The sequence below is a fragment of the Pteropus vampyrus genome, unplaced genomic scaffold (genome assembly GCF_000151845.1).
Source record: "Pteropus vampyrus isolate Shadow unplaced genomic scaffold, Pvam_2.0 Scaffold81, whole genome shotgun sequence".
Taxonomy (NCBI): domain Eukaryota; kingdom Metazoa; phylum Chordata; class Mammalia; order Chiroptera; family Pteropodidae; genus Pteropus; species Pteropus vampyrus.
In genome coordinates this window covers 5,922,644-5,943,807 of record NW_011888862.1, presented here as the reverse complement: position 1 = coordinate 5,943,807, position 21,164 = coordinate 5,922,644, and the positions used below count along the sequence as shown (strand labels likewise).

The 21,164-nt window shown below is 41.3% G+C and overlaps 1 protein-coding gene and 1 pseudogene across 1 annotated transcript in view; one reads left to right on the top strand and one right to left on the bottom strand.

The window, feature by feature from the left end:
* The window catches only part of NHS (NHS actin remodeling regulator), a 336,905-nt gene that overhangs the window by 315,066 nt on the left and 675 nt on the right, over positions 1 to 21,164 (bottom strand). The window contains exon 1 of the mRNA XM_011362990.2: positions 20,723 to 21,164. This exon is cut by the window's right edge and continues 675 nt beyond it. Coding sequence (XP_011361292.2) covers positions 20,723 to 21,164 — 442 coding nt within the window. The remainder of the gene's footprint in view (positions 1 to 20,722) is intronic.
* LOC111741784 lies at positions 5,429 to 5,547 on the top strand (annotated as a pseudogene).

The following is a 21,164-nucleotide window of genomic DNA, read 5'->3' as shown; positions in this document are numbered from 1 at the left end:
AGAGCAGGAAGCATCTCTCTTCATGCTCCTACTTTAAAAATGCCACCCAGCCTCTCCCCATTCCTAAACCTACGGATCGCAATTCCCCCTCTTGGCAGTTGGCACACATGCCCAAAGATTTACTTGGGCTCTACATAAATAGAACTTTCTTCAGAAATCTCTGCCCTGCTTGTCCATCATGGTTTTCCCAAAGAAGAGCCAGGTAAAGCTCACTTCATATGCCACCCCTTTTGGTAGTGGCTGTCTATGATAGGGACAGGGATCCTGGGGCTGTTCTGCAGATTTTCAGCTGTGTACTGAGAGCAGGAAGCCCATGGGGAAGTATAATGGCTCCGGCCAGGGATTCTCCCTGTCCTTTAAGCTTCTGCTTCCTGTTCTAAGTTCTTAATGACTGCCTTCCATTTAAAAAAGCATCTTTAGCTTTAAAGGAGGCTAACTTCAACAGTACCGTAAGCCAAGATAATATGGCCAGAAAGTAGTCTGATGAATTTAATATCTTTTTTTTAAGGTTGAGAATGAGCATGAAAAAATGTAGTCTGGAACAGAAATAGAAATAAATCCCAGAGAACTGATGCAATATCACTGGGGTAAAGTAATAAGTAGGGATGTTTGGTGACCTGAGTTTAAAGAGGCTAGGTCATGTTTCATTTTCTTCTTATTCTTTTATTTAAACTATGTGCCTCAATGGATAATTTTTTTTGCCATAATGTTCTTTAAGGTTCCCAGAATGCTCTGCATGCCCGATAATTATGGAGTAGAGCACGCATCTTATTTTATACAATCAGTATGTTCCTAAAAAGTTACAGCTTATCAATTTGTTTTTAAATGAAATCGTGTCATTTCAAAACTTTCATTTGCCTTTGTATTACATAAGCAACATAGAGAAGCAAAAAGGACCTCCCTTCTCAAAAAACAAGTTATCTATAATCTTACCTGTGGGGAGTCACTTATGGACATGTGAAATCGTATAACAAGGAACAAGGATATTTGTGTACTTGGCAACAATGTAAGAAGTTGAGATTGTAAAGCGCTGGGAAAAACCGGGAGGTAACTGTTCACATAGCAATCACTGCACATTCCTTGCTACAGTTTAGCAGAGAGTTCTGAGTTGTGAGAATCTCATTGTTCTACTAGATAAGTAATCTGGCTAACCTTGGTTCTTGACTACTGTCTTTCTTATTGTAATGCTATAAGTAGTGCGTTCTAAATAAACTTGGGGACACAGCTTGAATCTGTGCTCCCTCCTGCAATTCTGTCTGTCTTCTTTCTTTTCCTCAGTCCACGCTCCCCCTTTCAGGTACCCTCAATTACTTTGTCGGCTGGCTTCCGACACCTACCTTCCAGAGATAACCACTGTTAACATTCTATAGCAGAGTTTTTCAAACTATGGCTTGTGGCCCATTAGTGGGTCATGACCAGCTTTTTTAAAATGAAACATAAGAAAGGAGAGGAGAAGAGGAGTATAATTGTGATAAGGGTAGAATAGGGTAGGAAAGGATAGAATAGATCATTAAAAAAAAAGAAAAAGAAATAAATATATCAGAATGTATCATATAAAGAAAAGTAAGTATTGTTAATAAAACTATTATTTCAGCTACATGCATCTACTGGGCCACAAATGTAAAATGTATTTTTCACTGTGGACCATGATCAAAACATATTTTTAAAATACTGATTTGGTATATATTTTACCAGATATTTTTTTTCTCCTATATTTCTACATCTTCTTAATAAACATGCAATAAACTAGATCTTATTTGGTAGCAAATCTTTTTAACTTTGGAATATATCATAAACATATTTCTGAGTTAATAAATATCCATTTGTTTCATTTTAATGGCAATAGAGTATTTTACTGTTCCAATATGTAGTGATGTTGTTTGTTGTACCAATGCATAGTAATGTTTATTCAATTTTCTATTGTTAATCATTTATGGTTACTTCCAATATTTTTTAATTATAAGCAATGAGAAGGCATCTATACATTCTTTTATTTTACTTTTCCAATTATTTTTCTAGGTTAAATTCTTTTTAAAAAATTTCTTTTGTCCATAATTTTATTTTTAAATTGAGGTATAACTAACATAACATTATATTAGTTTCAGGTGTACAACATAATGATTCGATATTAGTATATATTGTATTACAAAATGATCACCACAATAAATCTAGTTAACATTCGTCACCATACATAGTTACTAATTTTTTTTCTTGTGATGAGTTAACTTAAATTTTGAGGTGAAATCTCTGGAGTAAAGTTTTTTTGTGTATTAATTTCACAAAGGCCAACTGCCTACCAGAAAATTTATATCAATTTAACCCTTCATCAGCACTGTCTAAATGGACCCTTAAGCCCTCCCTACCCTCAATCCCACCCCAAACCTGACCATTTTTATTTTTTCATCTTGGCCTATTTGAATAAATGAGGAAAATGGTAATTTATTTTAAATTGGATTGATTCATTATCTGAATTGAGGTCACCCACAGTTATTTTACAGCTGATTTAGAATACAAAAGGTGACCACTGAGCTACAAAAGAAATCTGTGTATCCATGAGGTGAATCATTTGGGTTTAATTAGTAAAAGCCTTGATATATAAAATGACACCTGCTACAGCAAATGACTTATTTTATACAATCAGTGTTTCCCAAAACTATTAAGTTACAACTAAACGACTAATTAGTTACAACCCGATAGGCAGTCACTACCTTGTTTAATCACATGGACTAACATCCAACAATGCCATATGCCTGCACCAGATACACAGTAGGTACTTCTTGATTTGTGAACCTTTTTGTCCAAAGGTCTCAACCTTAGCTCTTCTGAGCATCCAAGGACTCACCTAGATATTGTCCTCATGTCTTTTTTTTTTCTGTCTCTGTTTCCCCATCATAAACTGGGAGACAGAAAGCTATCGCAGCGGCAATGAGGTGGTAGTGGTGGGAGGAACCATGTGCTGCATATAGAGACACTGGATAGAGCAGATGGAACCCCAAAACTGAAGACAGAGAACCACGTCTGAATCCCACATTCAAATTTCAAACAGTATGGTCTTAAAGCTACCGGCAGGGCCTCCATCTCCTCAACTACCAAAAAAAATCATACTATTTCCATATAGATTTTTGAGGGGCTTGTGAAATAACATGAGATAGTACTAGCAGAAAGCAGTCATATAATAAATGTTAAGGGTGTGTGTGTGCGCGCGCGCGCACGCACGTAAGTGTAAGAACTTACTGACGTCTGCCTGCACATGTTTAAAAGAATCCTCTTGATAACAGTCAATCATCTAAGACAAAAATTCAGCCATTTTCCAAAAACCGGGGGTGGGGCTGGCTACAGGAAAAAGTCAAGGAGATCAAGAAGAATAAAGTGTAGGCCATGGTCTCAGCGTATCCTACAGATGAGAAAGACAACTTGGGGCAAGTAGGGTTACCCAGGTACTCAGAGTATGTCTGGATGTTTAAAGGCCTCTTATTCTGCATAAAGCTCTTTTGCATTTCACACCTGGTGAGTAAAAAAAAAAAAAAAGCATGTCTTCCCCCCACCAACCCCACCTGCAACTCTAACTCTACAGAGCTGCCTCACTAGGCCTCCAGTTTTCAAAAGCCAAAACTCAATTACATAGTCACCTCTACATTTGAAGAAAATCTAGGTTAATTGTCCAAAACAGTTCCCTCATGGAAAAATCAGCTCACCTATCCTCAGTTAGGAAAAGAAATGAAGCAAAGTATAGTAAAGTTTAAAACCATGTTCAAATTTATCACAAAATCTCACTTTCAAAGGCCCAGCTGTGTGTCATTCAGCAGCAGGGTCCCCTGGGGGTTTCTTAAAATTACTTTTCAGACTAAACTGTAAAGGTTTCACACACCTTCACACCCAAAGTGATCCAAACGTTCCATCAAAACACAAGGCAGCCGTGTGGCTGCTTGGGCCTCAAAGATGTTTAAGATGTTCCCAGGATGCTTGAAGGAGAAGGAGAAGGCTAAAACATTCACGCCTCAATTCCCCAATCATGGTCATTTCAGTGAGGAAATGACCTCACAGTAAGGAAGCCTGTGGGCCACCAGTGGTGGGAAGGTGGTTACACCACTCATTCAGTCCAAGACTTCAAAACTCAGCAAAGGTATCTGAGGAGCTAAGCCTACGTCAGGGATCTGAAAGAAAGTCCTGTGGTCAGTTTTAGAATTTGCTTGAGGCCTTTTCAACTTCCAAAATCTACAAAGTTCTGCCTACCCAGAGTTGCTACTATGCGGATCAGATATCCAAGACTCTGAAAGCAGAGCTGAAAGAATAGACCCTGTCAGGAGGATGGAGAGTCCTCCCCCTCTTCTTTGTCTCTTGCCCTTCTGAGGAAATCTGCTTTGCCTAGGTTTTGCATAAAACCTTGATAGTAAAGGCAACTAGAGAAAGCAACTCCCCAATAGCTCTAAGGCTAAGCCAGCCAAGTGATTAGAGAACTCATCACTCTTCCTTCTCCATTCCCTCTCCAAGGAAAGGAAGCAATTTGAAAATCCAAAAGGCTTCTCCTTCTCACAGAGAAAGAGCTGAAGCAGTGCCAATGAAGATTCCAATGTCAAACTCCGATTACATGGAGTTTGCAAGTGATTTGAAACATGGCTTTGTGAAGAGCCCTCATCTGAGAATCAAAAGGCCCCATAACTAGGCTTTAACTCAAAAAGAGAGAGAGAAAAAGTCCTTTTAAGTAGATCACATTTCCTCCATTTCAGACCCCAAAACTTTGTCATTAGTGATCAGTGACAATCCTGACATTACAGAAAAAGAGAACAAAACTTCTGCTTAGTGTAGGAGTCAAGGGAAAGCAGGAATAAGAATAGTCACTGGTGGACAATTTGGTGACGGACAGAGGGGAGGGGGATTGGAGGGATGGCAGAATGGGGTGAAGGGTTAAAGAAGTACGAATTAGTACTTAATAGTTGAGCATGGGAATGGGGAGCACCGCAGAGGGAATGCAGTTAACATTAATATGATGGCTAGATAGAGGGCCAGGGGAGGGAGGAAGCAATTGTGCAAATCGTTTTATGAACAATGTACTGTATACTTGAAACTAATTTAAATAAATAAATTTTAAAACAGAAGAATAGTCATTGTCACAGCCTTGAAGTATCTTATTGAAGGAGAAGGTTTTGTAAAACTACAACTCAGGAAGTTTTTATCCAACAGAGTACAAGTCTTTTCACCAAATGACAGGAACTAGAATGTTCATAGCAGCATTATTCAGAATAGCCCAAACTGGAAATTATCCAAATGTCCATTAATAGTAGAATGACAATAAATCATGCTATATTCATATGAAGGAATACCATACAGCAATGAAAATAAATGAACTATAGCTATATGCAACAATGTAAATGAAGCACATACACATAATTTTGAGCAAAAAAATCCTGATCTAAAAAAGCATTTACTGGTCTACAGCCATGTCACCCTGAACAAGCCCGATCCCATCTGATCTCGAAAGCTAAGCAGGATTGGGCCTGGTTAGTACTTGGATGGGAGACCACCTAGGAAGACTAGGTGCTGTAGGTGTGAAAAATAAAAAATAAGAGATTGTAACCTGACAAGGTCTTTGCAATCTGTGAGGTCAACCAAGGGTTGCTTCGCCTAAAAAAATAAAATAATAAATAAAAACAAAACAAAATAAAAAAGCATATAATGTATGATTCTAAAACAGGCCAAAGTGATCTATGCTATATAGAAGTCAGGATAATGGCCATTTTCAGGGAGGTATGACTGGAAGAGAACAGTGGCAGAATTTCTACAGGGCTGCAAATGTTGTTTCATGATCCAGGTGCTGGTTACAGAAGTGTGTTCAATTTGCAACAATTCATTGAGCTGTACACTTATGATTTGTGCACATTGCTGTATTTGTATGATAATTAGATCTTAAAAGTTTTACAAATACATGTATATCATTTATATATGGAGAGGGGAGAGAGAGAGAGAGAGAGAGAGAGAGAGAGAGAGAGAGAGAGAGAATGAATAAATTCTTTTGGTTCCAGGTAGCAACATTTCTCTAGGAACTAGAACGCTGTTAACAGGTTTTTATTTCTGTTTGCTTACTTGAGAAAAGCTGCCACACTATTCTGGTCACACATAGAAACTCTTTAGATCTCTCAGAAAAAAAGGCCCTACAGTTTAGTGCCCCTTTTAGTTACTGAAAGAACACCAAAAACTTCAGAATACTTTTACCATCTGTGCATTTCCAGGAAAATCATTCCTTTTCTCTCTCTGCACTATATCTCTGTGTTAGTCAGGGTCAGCTAACTGCTGTAACAAACATCTCCTAAATCTCACAATAAAAATTTACCTCTCTCTCATGTGAAATCCAATCAGGTACTGGCAGAGAGCCTTTCATGGAGTGATTCGAGGACCCAGGGTCCATTCATCTTGTGGCTCTACCATCTCTTAGGGCCTTGGAGTCCTTTGCTGAATCTTCTGTTTGTAGTCAGCAGAGCGGGAGAGAAATAAACTGCAAAGGATTGTTCAGGAGCTGTTATACAACCATCCCAAAGTGGAAGAATTATTGCTCCCACTATCTACCTGGACAGAATTCAGTCAAATGGTCACACCCAACTGCAAGAGAGGCATAATTAATAAAAAATAGGAAATGTAGTCTCACTATATGCTCAGGAGGAAAAGGGAAAGACTTGGTGAACATCACAGGGATTCTCTGTCACGGTCGCCCAGATCTATCATCTCTCTTCTGCTAGCTGTTCCATGCCTGATGTCTGACTACAAGGAGCAGAAGACAAAGCCCTGGACCTGTCATTATGGGAAAAGATACAGAAAGTGAAGGTATAGGTGTTTCTACTCTGCACCACTTCCACAATGGCACAGATCTTCAGCCAGAACTCTCCTACCATTAGTGGAAGTCCACAACCCTAAGAATGATGGGTAATGGCAACTGGATGTTAAATTGTTCCTGCAGTGTTCCACAACACGAGTTAGGCCAGCCGAGCCAAAAGCAGAGTGACATTCTTCTGCTTCATATTCCAGCTGACCAGTCATCCAACTGACCAGAATATTTACACTGATTGACAAGCCACAGGGGCTGGGTTTCATCCATTTTTATACCTATTTCCTTTACCAAAGCCTCCTGCCAATAATAACAAAAAAACAACAAAAATAGTAGCATCAATGGTATACATGTATTAGCCCTTACTATGTATTCTGTGTATGTGCTACATACTGATGGCACTGTCCATAGATTAATTCACTTAATCTCAACAATTCTATACAGTAAGTACTGATAGTATCCCCATTTCACAGATAAGAAAACTAAGGCACAGAGACTAAGAATCTGTCCAAGGACTCACAACTGGCAAGTGGCAGAACTGAAAGAATCAAAGGCCGACATATACTTTTACTGGAGAGATACCAGGATTAGGAGCACAGCCTGTGATCATAAAAAAATCCCAGTTTCTCAGTAAGCAAACCTTGAACTCAAGCTTCCTAAGTGCAGAGCATGATACAATCAACCTGATCAGGCCACAGAAAAGCATACAGAGCAACTTAGAAAGAAAACAAAGTACAAGATGAGAAGTAAAAGAGGGTATCTCTTTGGCTTTTTGTTTTTGTTTTTTTTTTTTTAATTTTCTTTCTCACTCAACAGCCATTAAAACTTCAAATTGACAAATCAATTTAAAAAAACCAAAAGAGTTTCAAATTTGCATTGATAAGCCAATACCCTTAATAGCCTACCCCATTCATTGTCTTTACTCAAATATTTTGTAAGTGAATCCCATTTCTCACTATCACTTCTCATCCTATTGTTGGTCTGAGATTTGCTGGTATTAGGATATGGGGCAAAAGATTAAAATAAAGCCACATCAGCACAACCTTATGCAATATATTTTTCTTCATGTAATTGCATTAATTTTAATTAGCAAATGCTAAAACTTTGCCAGATGAGCACTAGTGACATCTGATACTGGACCAGGGTTTCAACATCTCTTCTCTCACACTGAAGACATTTAACCCAAATGAAACTCTTAGAAAACCTTCCAGGAACTCCTTCCTGGTATATCTTCTTGGTTTGCTCATTTTCCCCCAACAATGCTCCAAACTTTGAAGCATCTGTCTTTCCATGACTTCTCACATGGAAAAAGATTTTTAAGGTATTTATCATGCTTCACTTTTCCACCTTCAAATTTAATCTCTAAAATCGAATTCTCAATAAACATGAGCCATCTCACAACTGAAGTTCTTCAGGGGTGAGAGGTAGACTGGCTGAGGCAACAGAATTCTGATGTGAAATAAAAAAGGAAAATACAACTTTACTTGCATTATTAAAATAGAAATACAGGCTTGAAGAACAGAGTGCAGATGCATGCTGGAGAGAAACATAAATATTGATATTATATTCTAATGAACATTATGTCTCACTGGCTGTCATCCTTCCACATAGCTACTAGTTCTTCCCTCTCTTACATATCTGGTATTAAAAATCAAGAGCAGCTGAACTCTAAAATGGGGCTTCTTCTTTCACAAATCTTAATGTACTTAGAATAATCAGAAATAAAATTTTAAAGAACTTTCTTCGTCTTCTATCCAGTCTTCAAGCTTCAGCATAAAATGAGAATAGTTACAAATCAGTGTTCTCTACTACTTAGAAATGTGCCTCAGAGTAAGAAGCTTTTTTCCATGTTTTTTTAGATGTTATTTTAGGTTTATTTTAGAAAAACTCCTACTGCTAAATTACTTATGGGGCCTCTGAGGCCAGATTCTTACCCTTGTCCCAAACCAGGTCCTCCCTAAAGCTTGGCACCCACACCAGAGAGAGGAAACTCCACTGTTCCAATGGTCTTAAAAATCTTTTCTTTTCTTTCAATCTTTTTTAAATTGTGGTATAATTGACATATAACATTACATTAGTTTCAGGTGTACAACATACTGATTCAATATTTGTATGGAATATTGTTAGGCAAATGATCACAATAAATCTAGTTAACATCCATCACCACACATAGTTACAAATTTTTTTCTTGTGATAAGAACATTTAAGATCTACTCTCTTAGCAACTTTCAAATATATAATACGTCATTATTGACTATAGTCACCACGCTGTACATTACATCCCAGGACTTATTTATCTTATAACTGGAAGTTTGTTCCTTTGCAAATCTCATACAAGGAATCACTAGTTCTTAGTCTGATCCTAATGGAGAGCTCAGAAGTTCCTGTGGAATCATTTTCTTCCATGTCTATATTCATACTACAGTCCCAGTAGGGACTAATGCGAGGGCGCCATAGTTCAAATACTGCTTTCCTACCTCAAAAAAGTATGATCTACATCAACGGTCCTCAACCTTTTTGACACCAGGGACCGGTGCTCCTATGACAATCTAACTCCTGATGATCTGAGGTGGAGCTGAGGCGGTGATGCTTGTGCTGGGGAGTGGCTGCAAATACAGATGAAGCTTCGCTCACCTGCCTGCCACTCACCTCCTGCTGTGCAGTCCAGTTCCTAAAACGTCACGGATGGTACTGTGACCCAAGGGTTAGGGACCCCTAATCTATATGAAGTGAGGGAATCCTCTCTCAATAGGGATTTGGGTTAAACAGGTGCATACAGTTGTTAAAGCTCATCAAATTACGTACTTGCAATCCATACATTTCACTGTATAGAAATTATACATTGATTTTTAAAGAGTATTTATTAGAACACCTTTTAAATTTTTTCAAGACAGCAAAATAAGATTAGTCAACAAGACCCTAGAAGAAATTTATATTTCCTCAACAGTCAGAAGTGGCTTCACAAAACACATTAGACCTATGTGAAAATTCCCCTTTGCTCCTAGAAAAAGCACAACACATTGTAACACTGTTTCCTCTGGAGCAAGTCTGGAAGAGTAAGTGGGGAGAGCTTCCCTTTCCTTCTCAATTTTATGCCCTTCCCTGTGAGTTGAATTGCCTAGTCCTAAACATGAAACAGAAAATGTCAATGTCTCTAAATTGAATGCAACCACTTCTCATTACTTTCACCAAACCATCACCATCTCTGACCAGGACAATTGCAACAGCCTCCCACTTGGTCACCCTGCTCCTACCCCTACCTCTCCCAGTCTCTTCTCGACACAATAGCCAAAGTGATCCTTTTAAACAATAAGTCAATCATGTCATTCCTAGGCTTAAAACCCTCCAAGAATCTCCACTTCACTCAGAGCAAAAAGCAAAGTCCTCACAGCAGCCTACTAGATCCTACATGAGCTGCCCGCCACCCCACCTCCCTGGCCTACTCACCTCCTGCTCCCCTCCTTGCTCACTCCACATCCACCACACTGGCCTCCTTGCCGTCCCTCTAACATGCCAGGCATGCTCTCACCTCGGGGCCTTTGCACTAGCCCTTGTTCCTTCTGCTGGAATACTCTTCCTCCAGCTACCTACATCATTAATTCCCTCACCTCTTTCCAATCTTCACTCAAATGCTGCTTCCTCGATGAGGCCCACCTGACCTCCCCATTTAAAATAGAAAATCCCACTCAAATCCTCTGGACTGCTCTCATCCTGCTCTACAACTTTTAGCCCATAACTTATCACCCCCTAAATGCTTTGTAATCTCCTTAAATGTATTATGTTTGTTGTTTATCGTTTGTCTCTCTCCACTATAAGCTCTTTATAATGTTCTGTTCATTGATGAAACCCAAATGTCAAGAATAGTGCCTGGCATAAGATAAATGAATGAATCTGGATTATAAGATTATTGGTCATTTTTTTCCTATACTTGTGTGCATAACAATAAGAGGCCACAAAAAGCATAAAATCTTAATAGTCATCTGACCATGCAGAGGGACATAGCATTGCTTGGTCGGCTGTCTCCTTCCCCTTGACCCAGCATTTCACAGATTCAGGCTCAAGTTTTCACCTACTTGGAAAAAATTAGCACATGCCTCCCACTCTGCATGGTCCAATTACAGTACCAATAAAATAACAGCCAATAATTACCGGGGGCTCACCATGTCCCAGGCACAGTTCTCAGTGCCTGTGTATCTCGACTCCTTCAGTTCTGTCAGCAACCTAATGCAGTAGATACTGTTTTTATCTCCATTCCATAGTAGACGAAAAAATATTCAGCAAATTGTCCAAAGTCATATAGCTTTGAAAGAGCAGGTCCAGGATTTGAACCTAAAATGATCTGACTTCAGAGTCCAAACTCTTAACCACATACTCACTTGCTTCTCAACAATTTGATAAACCTGACACTTGTCAACTTTACTCAAACTGACCCTAAGCAAACCTTTCCTTAAGAAACAAGGATATAAAGTTTTCATCAGGTATCCTAAAAGAAAGGAAAGAATAAACACACTGATTCTCTGTCTTTTATAAACCAGGCACTTTGGAGTCAGAGAAATGAACTCTAGGACCCAGAGAGTCCCCTTGCAGTCCAAAGGTGCAGTCATTCTATGGCCAAAACAGCAAAGCAGATTCCCAAAAATAAACTCTTTATCCATTATATACAAAAAAAATTTAAATGGCCCCTCTGATGGCTGTAAGTGAGTCCAGTCTGAGCCAGACTAACCTCATTTCCCTTTTGAGTAGGTTTATTAGACTGGGAGATCAAAGGAATACTACAGACATATGGTATCTTGATTTCAGCAAACCATTTGAAAATCGCTCATGATGACAGATCTTGTGGGCAAGGTGGAGAAATGTGGTTTGAATGGGATGGTGGGGGGAGGATTTGTGGCTGCTGCAACAATGGTACCCAAGGAATGTTGATTAATAGACATCAACTTGGAAGGATGTTGCTAGTACTTACTGCCAATGGGCTCTGCCTTCGGTCCATCTGAACAATAACTTTATCAAAGATGTGGGTGATGGGCTAGAATCATGTTTATGATATCTGCAGAGAGCAAAATGCCGTGGGCAGTAGCTGACACATTGAATCAAGGCTTTAAACTATTACCACTGATTGGAAGTGAAAGAGGAAAGCGAGCAAGATTCAATTTAACAGAGACAATGGGGGAGTCTTGTGAAATTTAAGTTCAAAATACCAACGGCACAAATGGAATAGAGGAATCCTCATGTAAAAGAACTGCCACTACAAATGTAAGGAGTTTGTTGGGCCATAAGAACAAAAATGCACCAATAGTGTCTTGCAATAGCTAAAACAAGGGCCATCTTAGTGCTAGTGGGGCATTCATATGAAGAAAGGAATGGGTTCATTCATGTTCTAGACCTGTGGCAGAGGGCAACAAGCGTGGGAGGGGACAGGAAACTCAGCATTAAGTGGCCTGGTTGAAAGAACTGAAGTTGTTTTACCTGAAATGAAGAAAGCTTAGAAGGGACCATAACCATAACCTCGAGCCACTTAAAAGATATCTTGGATAAGAAATTATAAACATATTTCATATGGCTCCACAAACTAGAATTAGGACTAAAAGGCTGGCACTACAAAAAGAAAGATTTAGTCTTACTATAGATGAGGATTATTTGAGAATGGGAACTATCCAGCAATACAGTTGGGGTGGGGTGGCCACTTCCCACTCCTGGAAGTCTCAGAGGGCATGGAAACCAGATGGGTTGCCATTTGAGTGGGAGGTTAGATTCAATGGATGCTAAGGTCTTTCCCAACTCTAAGACCTCATGATTCTCCAACGCTTGTTAAATTCACTTTATTCTTGGTTAATTTCACTTGGAAGGACTTAGGCCCTTCATAATTAAGTAATTTTTCAGAATATGGATGTCCAGGTCCTCAAATTTCTATTTCAGTACAGCTAAACCTTCTCATGTTCATTAATGGATTGAGAAAGAGACATTAATGTCAGAAATAAAAGTTGATCATGCCTGTCTTACTCATTCAGAAAGATGAGCTAGACAGTGTTGCTGTTCTTCATGGGCTTGCAGTCTCCGAAACCTTGTTTCAACAAATTTAGACCTTAGAATGACAGGTTTACATTCAGAAACCATTCCCACTTCATTATTTTTTATTTTCATTTATTATGAAGATGTGATTCATGACGAATTCTTGATATGAAAAGAATTTTCAGAAGTTTTGTGATTGATGGTTTATTCCAGGCATACTCTTCCCCTGACTTTTTAATAACATCCCACAAAATCTTATGTTTCACTATTTTTAATAGAGTAAAAAGAAATTAAGCTGAACTGTTAAAACAAAATTCCAACTAAATTTAAAATTATCTTTGTCCCTAAAATTTCAAATCATTATATGAAGTCAATGAATCTTTAAGACTCTTGTACTAACATGGGACAGTAGGAGAGATTTCATATGTCATTGCAAATTAAAGGTAATGCCTGTGAAAGGTAGACTAGAAGCTCTGAGATTGAAGTCTTTCTGAGAGCTTATGTGGAATTTACACTTTCTTGATGGCTTTGTATGGAAAAGGTCCCCACAAACAGGAAAAAGGAAATCTTTATTGTTACCATCTTTGCAATATCAGCCCAATCAAATCTCAAGGATTTCCTAGGTAAAGTACTTCTGTAGTTTTGATTTAAAAGCCCAATTCGGTACAACAAGAAAAGTCCAGAAAGAAATGTGTTGCTGTTACTGGTTATGAGGAAATTACAACCATGAATTATTAACTTTTGAAAGATTGCTTTCTTCTCAGTTGTTCTGTGATGGGTTTAAAAGCAGCTTTCAATGGAGTTGTTAGGATCTCATAATACCTCAAAGAAACTCGCTGAGCAGAGACAGAAGGAAAAGAAACATAACCACAGTTACTGAAACATCAAAAAGAATAAAAACACATTAACCAATCTGCAAAAGGTTTTCACATGTGTTGAAATGAACAGAATGGGGAGGAACAGGATCATCCTTCCAAAAGCAGAATGAACCCATGATTAGCATTATCATACCAACCCAAAATGATCAATTTGCCCAATGTGTCACTTCCTAGTTTCTTTGCAGGTTTAACAGTTTCTATATCTGCTCTGACTGAAACTAGGCTTCTCAAATAGGGAGCTTGGATATCCTAGGGCCATCACTGACCCCATTTCATAGGATGGTAAACAGTACTCTAAAAGGCTGGCAATGGACTGTTGAAGAACTGAGGGGGTGTGTTATCATCATCTTAGACTTGAGCTCTTTCCATGCCCCTTCTCACCCCTGAAACACTAAAGATCTCTCCTAAAGGGTAGTAAGTTATTTCCAGACCCAACACAGAGCATCTGAGAGGGGCCAGACATGTGGCTAAAATAATAATCCTGAGGGCCTAGATCTTTGCCATCACAGTTCAAAAATTAAACAGATTGTTTTTGTCTGAGTTTCCCCAGACCCTATAAGTACAAGTCTAAGTTCAGTTTATGTGGGAGGTGTCCTCAGGAAACACCCATAGGTGAGTGAGAAAGTGAGATGGACAAAGGAAGGCAGAGAATACAAAGTTTGTTATCAAATAAGTCACCACTGTAGGCAACTAGAGCTCAGTCCTACTGCGGAACTCTGAAAGATGATATGGAACATGCTTCAGAGTTCTCTCACTCAAGGGGCAAAGAAGGTGGGGCATTCATCTACTAGCACCTTGTCCATCGCTGGTTGAGTGCTGCTTCAGGAGCATTAACTCGCTGGCACTTCTGGCTTTCCCTGTGTGGGAAAAGGCCAAACATAGTCCATTACTCAGGGGAAAAAAGCCCTAGGTAGAGTTCCAGGAGTTTGCAGTTAGCAGCCTTCGACATGAGAGTTGAGGGATGAAGGAATATAGACAGAATGCTAACACTATCTGCTGTTCAGAATGAGAAAAGCTAAGAGAAAGATTAGCACAGAGTTCTAGATAACTTGTAGGTGGGTAGGTGGTGGGCAAGGAATCAGGTTCCACTTAACAGAGAAGATGATATATCAGCTAAGTATCAAAGAGTAATCATGTAGGAAGTAGCCAGTGAAATGTCCCAGAAGGAAAGAGTAAGATATACACAGGCATGAGAACTAAGAAAGCCTAGCAAGTTGGGGAACCCCCAGTAGTTTACTATGACTGGATTGGGGTGGAAAATGGAGAAGGCAGGGAGGGCCAATGTACATAAAAGCAAGAGATGAAGCTTGTCAAGTGGACATAAGCATATAGAGAAAGGCCCTGATTTTAATATAGTAATTCCCCTAGATTTTTGTGGCAATGCACAGAATAAAAGTCTAGTGCTTGGGAACAAAGTTGTGGACTAGGACCTGGATCCTAATTCTAGGTTCCAGTACTTTCTAGCTGCTGCTACCTGGAGCAAGTTGCTAACCCTCAGTAAAGTGGGAAAATAATTGTACCACTCACCTAGAGTTGTGAAATTAAATAAGGTAATTCATATAAAGATCTTGGCATATAGCAGAACTCAGTAAATGTTAGCTAAAAATTAAATCAATCCAATGAATAGATAACAAAGATGTCACCACAGAGCAATGAAGAAATGATGATCTTTTCAGTAAGTGACAATGGATCAATTGTGTATCCATATGGAAAAAAAGTCATCTTGACCCCTACACCTCACGCCACTTGCAAATATCAATTTCATATGAATCATGGATCTAAATGACAAAGGAAAAACAAAAAACTTTTAGAATATAAGAGAATATCTTCATGACCTTGGGGTGAGTGAAGAATTTAAGAATAAACAGAACACAAAAACAGCAATCATAAAGAAAAGGATTGATAAACTGGATTACGTAAAAATAAGAACTTCTGCTCACCAAAAGGCAGCACTAAGAATAAAAAGGCAAGCCACAGAGTGAGAAAAGTTATTTGCAATTCCTGTAGCTCACTCATTACTCACATCCACAATATATAAAGAACTCTTACAATACAATGAAAAAGATACAAAGAAGCTACTGAAAAATGAGCAAAGGCCTTGAACAGGTAATTCACAAAAGAGAATATTCAAATGGTCAAAAATACATATATGAAAATGTGCTCAATCTCGCAAGCTATCAGAGAAATACAACCACAATGAGATTTGTATTACTAACCTACTATAGTAGCTATAATGAAAAACACAATACTACTGTTGGTAAGGATGTGGAGCAACTGGAACTTTCATGTACTTATAGGAGTGTAAATAGGTGCAATCAGTTTAGAAAATTGTTAGAACAGTAGCTACTAAAGCCAAACATAGCCATCCCCTTTGATCCAGCGATTCCACTTATATACCAAACAGCTGTGTATACATACACTCATCAAAAGGCAAGTAAAAGAGAATGTGTCAACAGCTCTAAACTGGAAACAACCCAAATAGCCATCACCAAGAGAATGGATGAACAAATTATGGTATATTCACACAATAGAATTTTATTCAGCAATGAGAATGAACAATCTACTTGTATATACAACAATATGGAAGAACCTTGCGAACACAATGGGTGAACAATGCTAGACACCAAAAAGTATATACTATTTGACTCCACTTACATAAAGTTTAAAAACAGGAAAATCTAATTGATGGAGGTGGAAGTCAGAATAGTGGTTACCTTTGGGAAGGGGGATACTTACTGGTAAAGGGTGTGTGTGGAGGGTGAGGATTTTCAGGATACAGCAATGCTTTATTTCTTGATGTGGGTGATGGTTACATGAGTTGAACATTTTGTGAAAATTAACTAAGCTGTACATTTATGGTCTGTGCACTTTTCTGCATGAATGTTCAATTTTAATATAAATTTTACTTTAAAACTCAGTAACGAAATATAATCAACAGCAACCAAAAAGCCAACAACATTAAAATGTCTAAGGATGAACAGCTTGGGGTCGAGGTCCACAATGTAATTCCAAAGTCTCAGGTTCTAGTGACTAAAAAGCTGGACTTCAAGTTTATGACCATAAATCTCAGAAGGCTCTCAATACAACCAGATAATTCCCCTACACTTCCTTACTGCATCCATGTTCCCTCCCTGAAACAACATTATCACCTTCCCTTCTCTCCTCCCATCACCAACACCCTCTCAGCTGATGAACTCATTGGGTACTTCACAGAGAAAAGAAATGTAACTATATAAGAACACTCCATCTCACCATCATCAGTTCACCAGCCCACCTGCCTGTCTGCCCATATCCTCCATCTTCCCACCAGTTCTCATGGATGAAAGGGCACTTTGATCCCTTCCATTCTCCGCTTCTCAAGGTCTTCCACAATTATCCAGTTCTTTCTTCAGCATCATCAATTTCTCCCTCTCCCTGGAATCTAAATATGCCTAAACATTAATACCTTTTAAGAAAGTCTCCCTTATCCTGTATTCCCTGCCAACCACTGCTCAATTTCTCCAGTCCTTATTCACAGTAAACTCCTTACAAGAGGCATCTGTGTTTACTATCTTCTCTTCCACCCCTCCCGTTCTCTCTTCATCCCTTCTTATTTGGTCTTCATTTCCACCCCTCCATGTAAGTGGCACCTATCAGGACCATTAATTGCTTACCAGTTACCAAACTCAATGGTCTCATCTCAGTGCTCATCTTACTCTCAGAAGCATTTGACCAAGTTGACTTCATCCTTGAAACACCTTCTGGCTTCCATCATACCACACTCTCCTGATTTTCCTTCTAGCTTGCTGGGTGCTCTTTCTCAGTCTTTCTCCTCTTCCATTAAACTTCCAAAGCTGGACTGCCCTAGGCTAAGTTCTGGCCTCCTTTTCTTTGCTATCTACATTATCCCTAGCTCCATGGCTTCACATACCATCTCTACCCTTATGTCTCATATTTGTATCTCCAGCCTGGACCTCTCTCTTGAGTTCTGAACTTACACATCTAATGGTGTAAGTCACATAAGGCATCTCAAGTTAATATGGCACAAATAGAAAACTACTGATTCCATCCTCCCCACAATAAAATATCCACTTTTCCACTACCCTTAGACATTTCTGGAAATGGTACCACTTTCTATGAGTTGTTTAAGCCTCCCTCCAAAAAAAACTAGGAGTCATCCATAATTGTTTTTTTCCTCTAACACTCTGTACCCAATCCTATTAGTAAGTCCTATCAATTCTATTTTCTAAATGAATTCAGAATCCTACCACTTCCCACTGGCTCTAGCTACCTCCCTAGTCCTAGCCACTATCATCGATCACATTGTTCAACTGGTCTACCAGTTTTCAGACTTGCCTCCAGAATGACTTCACTAAAGTATATGTCAGATGATGTCATCCCTGCAAATCCCCCAGGCTGTCTTAGGGCAACAGGAAGCAGCTATCCATGGATGAAGCAGCACACAGACGACATGGGGACTGGTGATCCTGGTAGGAAGGCTATACAGGGAGCATGGAAGTGCCCAGACATCTTCAAAGGGAGAGAAAAAGTAACATGGGTCATTCCCTTTGATACTCCCCTAGGCATTGAGCAATGCTAAAAGGAAATGCATAATGTAGCAGATGCCACTGGTACTCCACCCATAGCTCCTCTGCCCTCCCCAGAGGACCCCTACAGATAGTCTCGTATACACCTACAGGCTTTTTGCATCTGTCTACCTGGCCTGGGAGCATGCTGAGCCCACACATAGGACAAGCCCCAGGAACCAGGGAGTTCATGTGGAAGTTGGTGGATAAATACTCCAGCTTTCTCGTTCAGTAGAACATTTCTGAGATGTGTGCTAGATTGAACCCCAGTTGCCCACAGTGGTAACCAAGCTCACAGCCTGCATGAGCTTTCCTCCCTGTTCTGTCCCACTTCTCACTCTCTTGCTGTGCTTCCTGGGATTCTCTCTGGAATAAACCACTTGCACAGAAACCCTAATATGAAGTGTGGACGTAAGTTTCAGACAAATTTTAAAAGTAATAGATTCTTAAGTCCATGTCTGGGTATTATATTAGCTCCATATTTATTTATTTGTGTATAAATATGCAAAAGTAGAGCATATATTCATCATCGACTATAGGCACAGGTTAAAATTTTTTCTCTTTTCTCCATTAACCATTAGTTTGTACTCTAGTTAAAAGGACTTGAAAGGACTGTGTCAAATTCCAGGTAAATAACTACTCACCAGCTGCCTCTAAAGAAAGAGGGGAGAAGAGGACACAGTCTGCTCCAGCACTGAGTTTCACTTGTGTGATTTAAGGAGTGGTCTGACTGTGTCTGTCTGTGTCTGTCTGTCTGTCTGTCTGTGTGTGTGTCTCTCTCTCTCTCTCTCTCTCTCACACACACACACACACACACACACACACACACACACACACACACACACACACACACACGGGAAATGTACGCACCACTCAACAGTCTGCAAAACTTCCCTCCAGTTCTTTTGAAGTAAAATCACCACTCACACCGACCGCACTCCCCAGATATCAGCGCTGTGGAAAGTGAAGGGGCTGTTCCTGCTGTGCGGTTTGGGGTAAAAAGAAGGCAGGATTAAAGCGCTCATTTCAAGTCCCAAAAGTAAAATACGACTTGGCCTACGGCAGTCCTAATTCTTTCCAGAACTCATCCCCGGAATTGCCCTTTTAAACAACCAGCCATTAACCCGACTCCGGTCTTTTATAGCTGCGAAAACCGATCGCACACATCATTTATTAATTACGCCTATTATTGTTGTTATTGCAGAAAAGCAGCGAATTCCCGGGGAGGGGTTCAAAGGGTTTTTTTCGGGGGGCAATGCGCGAGCTGGGTTGCAAGGCAGAGGTGCCCAGAAATCCCCGGGGAAGGATGCCGTGAGAGCGCCCCCGCCCCGCACGCTTTGGGGGTACCGCACATCCGCGCAGCTGCTGCAGCAACCGGGAAAGCTTCTTATGTAAGTCAGAGCCGCTGACATCACCTTCGCCGTGAGCGTCGCAGCCGGACTTGATGCCTAAGGACCCACTCACCTGCCTAGTGCCCCCGCCCACCGTCGGTTCATTTCTAAATGATTCCGCAGACACCTGATTTGACCGACGATGCGCCTGGGGACCCACCTGAGTGCGTCTCTGAAGGCAGATGACACAGAATTATATTTATTGGGAGCCATAGGGTGTCGCAAGAGTTAAGTTAACAGGCAACAAAGATGCTTAGGGGTCTTCCACACGCGGGTGGATTTGGGCTACAGTACACGGGTGGGGGTGACGCCTCTGTGATCCTCGGAGGGCAGATGGCACAGAGAGCCATTTGGTAGAAACCCTGTGTTTGTTTAGGGCAGAAAAAAATGTCCAGGAGTCTCATCGCTTTCCCCAGGGCCCGGGACACTCCTCCCTCCACACCGCCCCTCTGGGCTAGAAGGCTGGAGCAGAGCGCTTGGGAGTTCACTCCAGGAGGCAAGCGGCGCCTCATTACGTCGGAACTGAGAGCTCAAGACACAAGTTCGGGGCTCCGCGCAGCCCTTAAGGTCAACAGTAAGAGTGACAAAACCGCAACGGTGAAGCAGAAGCCCTCAAAGGACACTCAGTACTACCCCCCCAAACACGCGTGGAGGTGGGGGAGGGACTATAGAGCTCAGGGCTGGGCTGCTGGAAACCACAGAAGTTGCAGCAACACTTACGCTTCCCGGGTAAGGACCGGGGAGGCGAGCCCCAGAGGCGAATAACAGACCCCTCTGCCTCCTGTGTCCCCATAAACGCTCCCTCTTAGCCCGCGCCTGCCTGCGAGTTCCCAGGCCATCCCTTTAACTTTCTCCCCTCCTCATCCCTGCCTGGTAGTCTTCGCTGGAACTCTAAACACCGGAGGATTGGGGTGAGTCCCAGGGGAAGGGAAGTGTCGGGAAGCACGAGTAAGGTGCAAGCTGCAGTGGGCGCGGCGCCGCGGGGCTGGGATTGCGGCGACTGAAAAGGGCGGAGGGTGCTGCGCAGGAGGGGAGCGCCGCGCGGGCGGCGCGGGTACTCACGCACTGCCTCCTGCTTGGGGTCCAGCGTGCCGAGGACGCGCTGCACGCCGCCGAGCTTGCCCTGCAGCGCCCAGACGCGGCGGTGGGTCAGCTGGATGTCGCTCTCGAGCTCCTGGAAGAGGCTGCACGCGTGCCGGGCCACGTCCGACAGCTGCCGGAGGACGCGGGCCAACGCGGCGTTGCTGACCGCGCACAGGTCCAGCATGAGCAGCACCGCCGCGGCCGCTGCCGAGGATGCCTCGCCAGCCGCGGACGCCGCCTCCGGGACCCCCGCCGCGCTCTCCTCGCCCGCCGCCGGCGCCTCTCCGTGCGGCAGCAGCGCCTGGTCGGTTGGCGCGGGTAGCGGCGGCGGTGGCCCGGGAGGCTCAGGGAGAGCTCGGGGAGGATCCTCCGGCCCCGGCACCACGGTCTCGTCCTGTCCGCCTGGTGGCTGCAGGGGCGG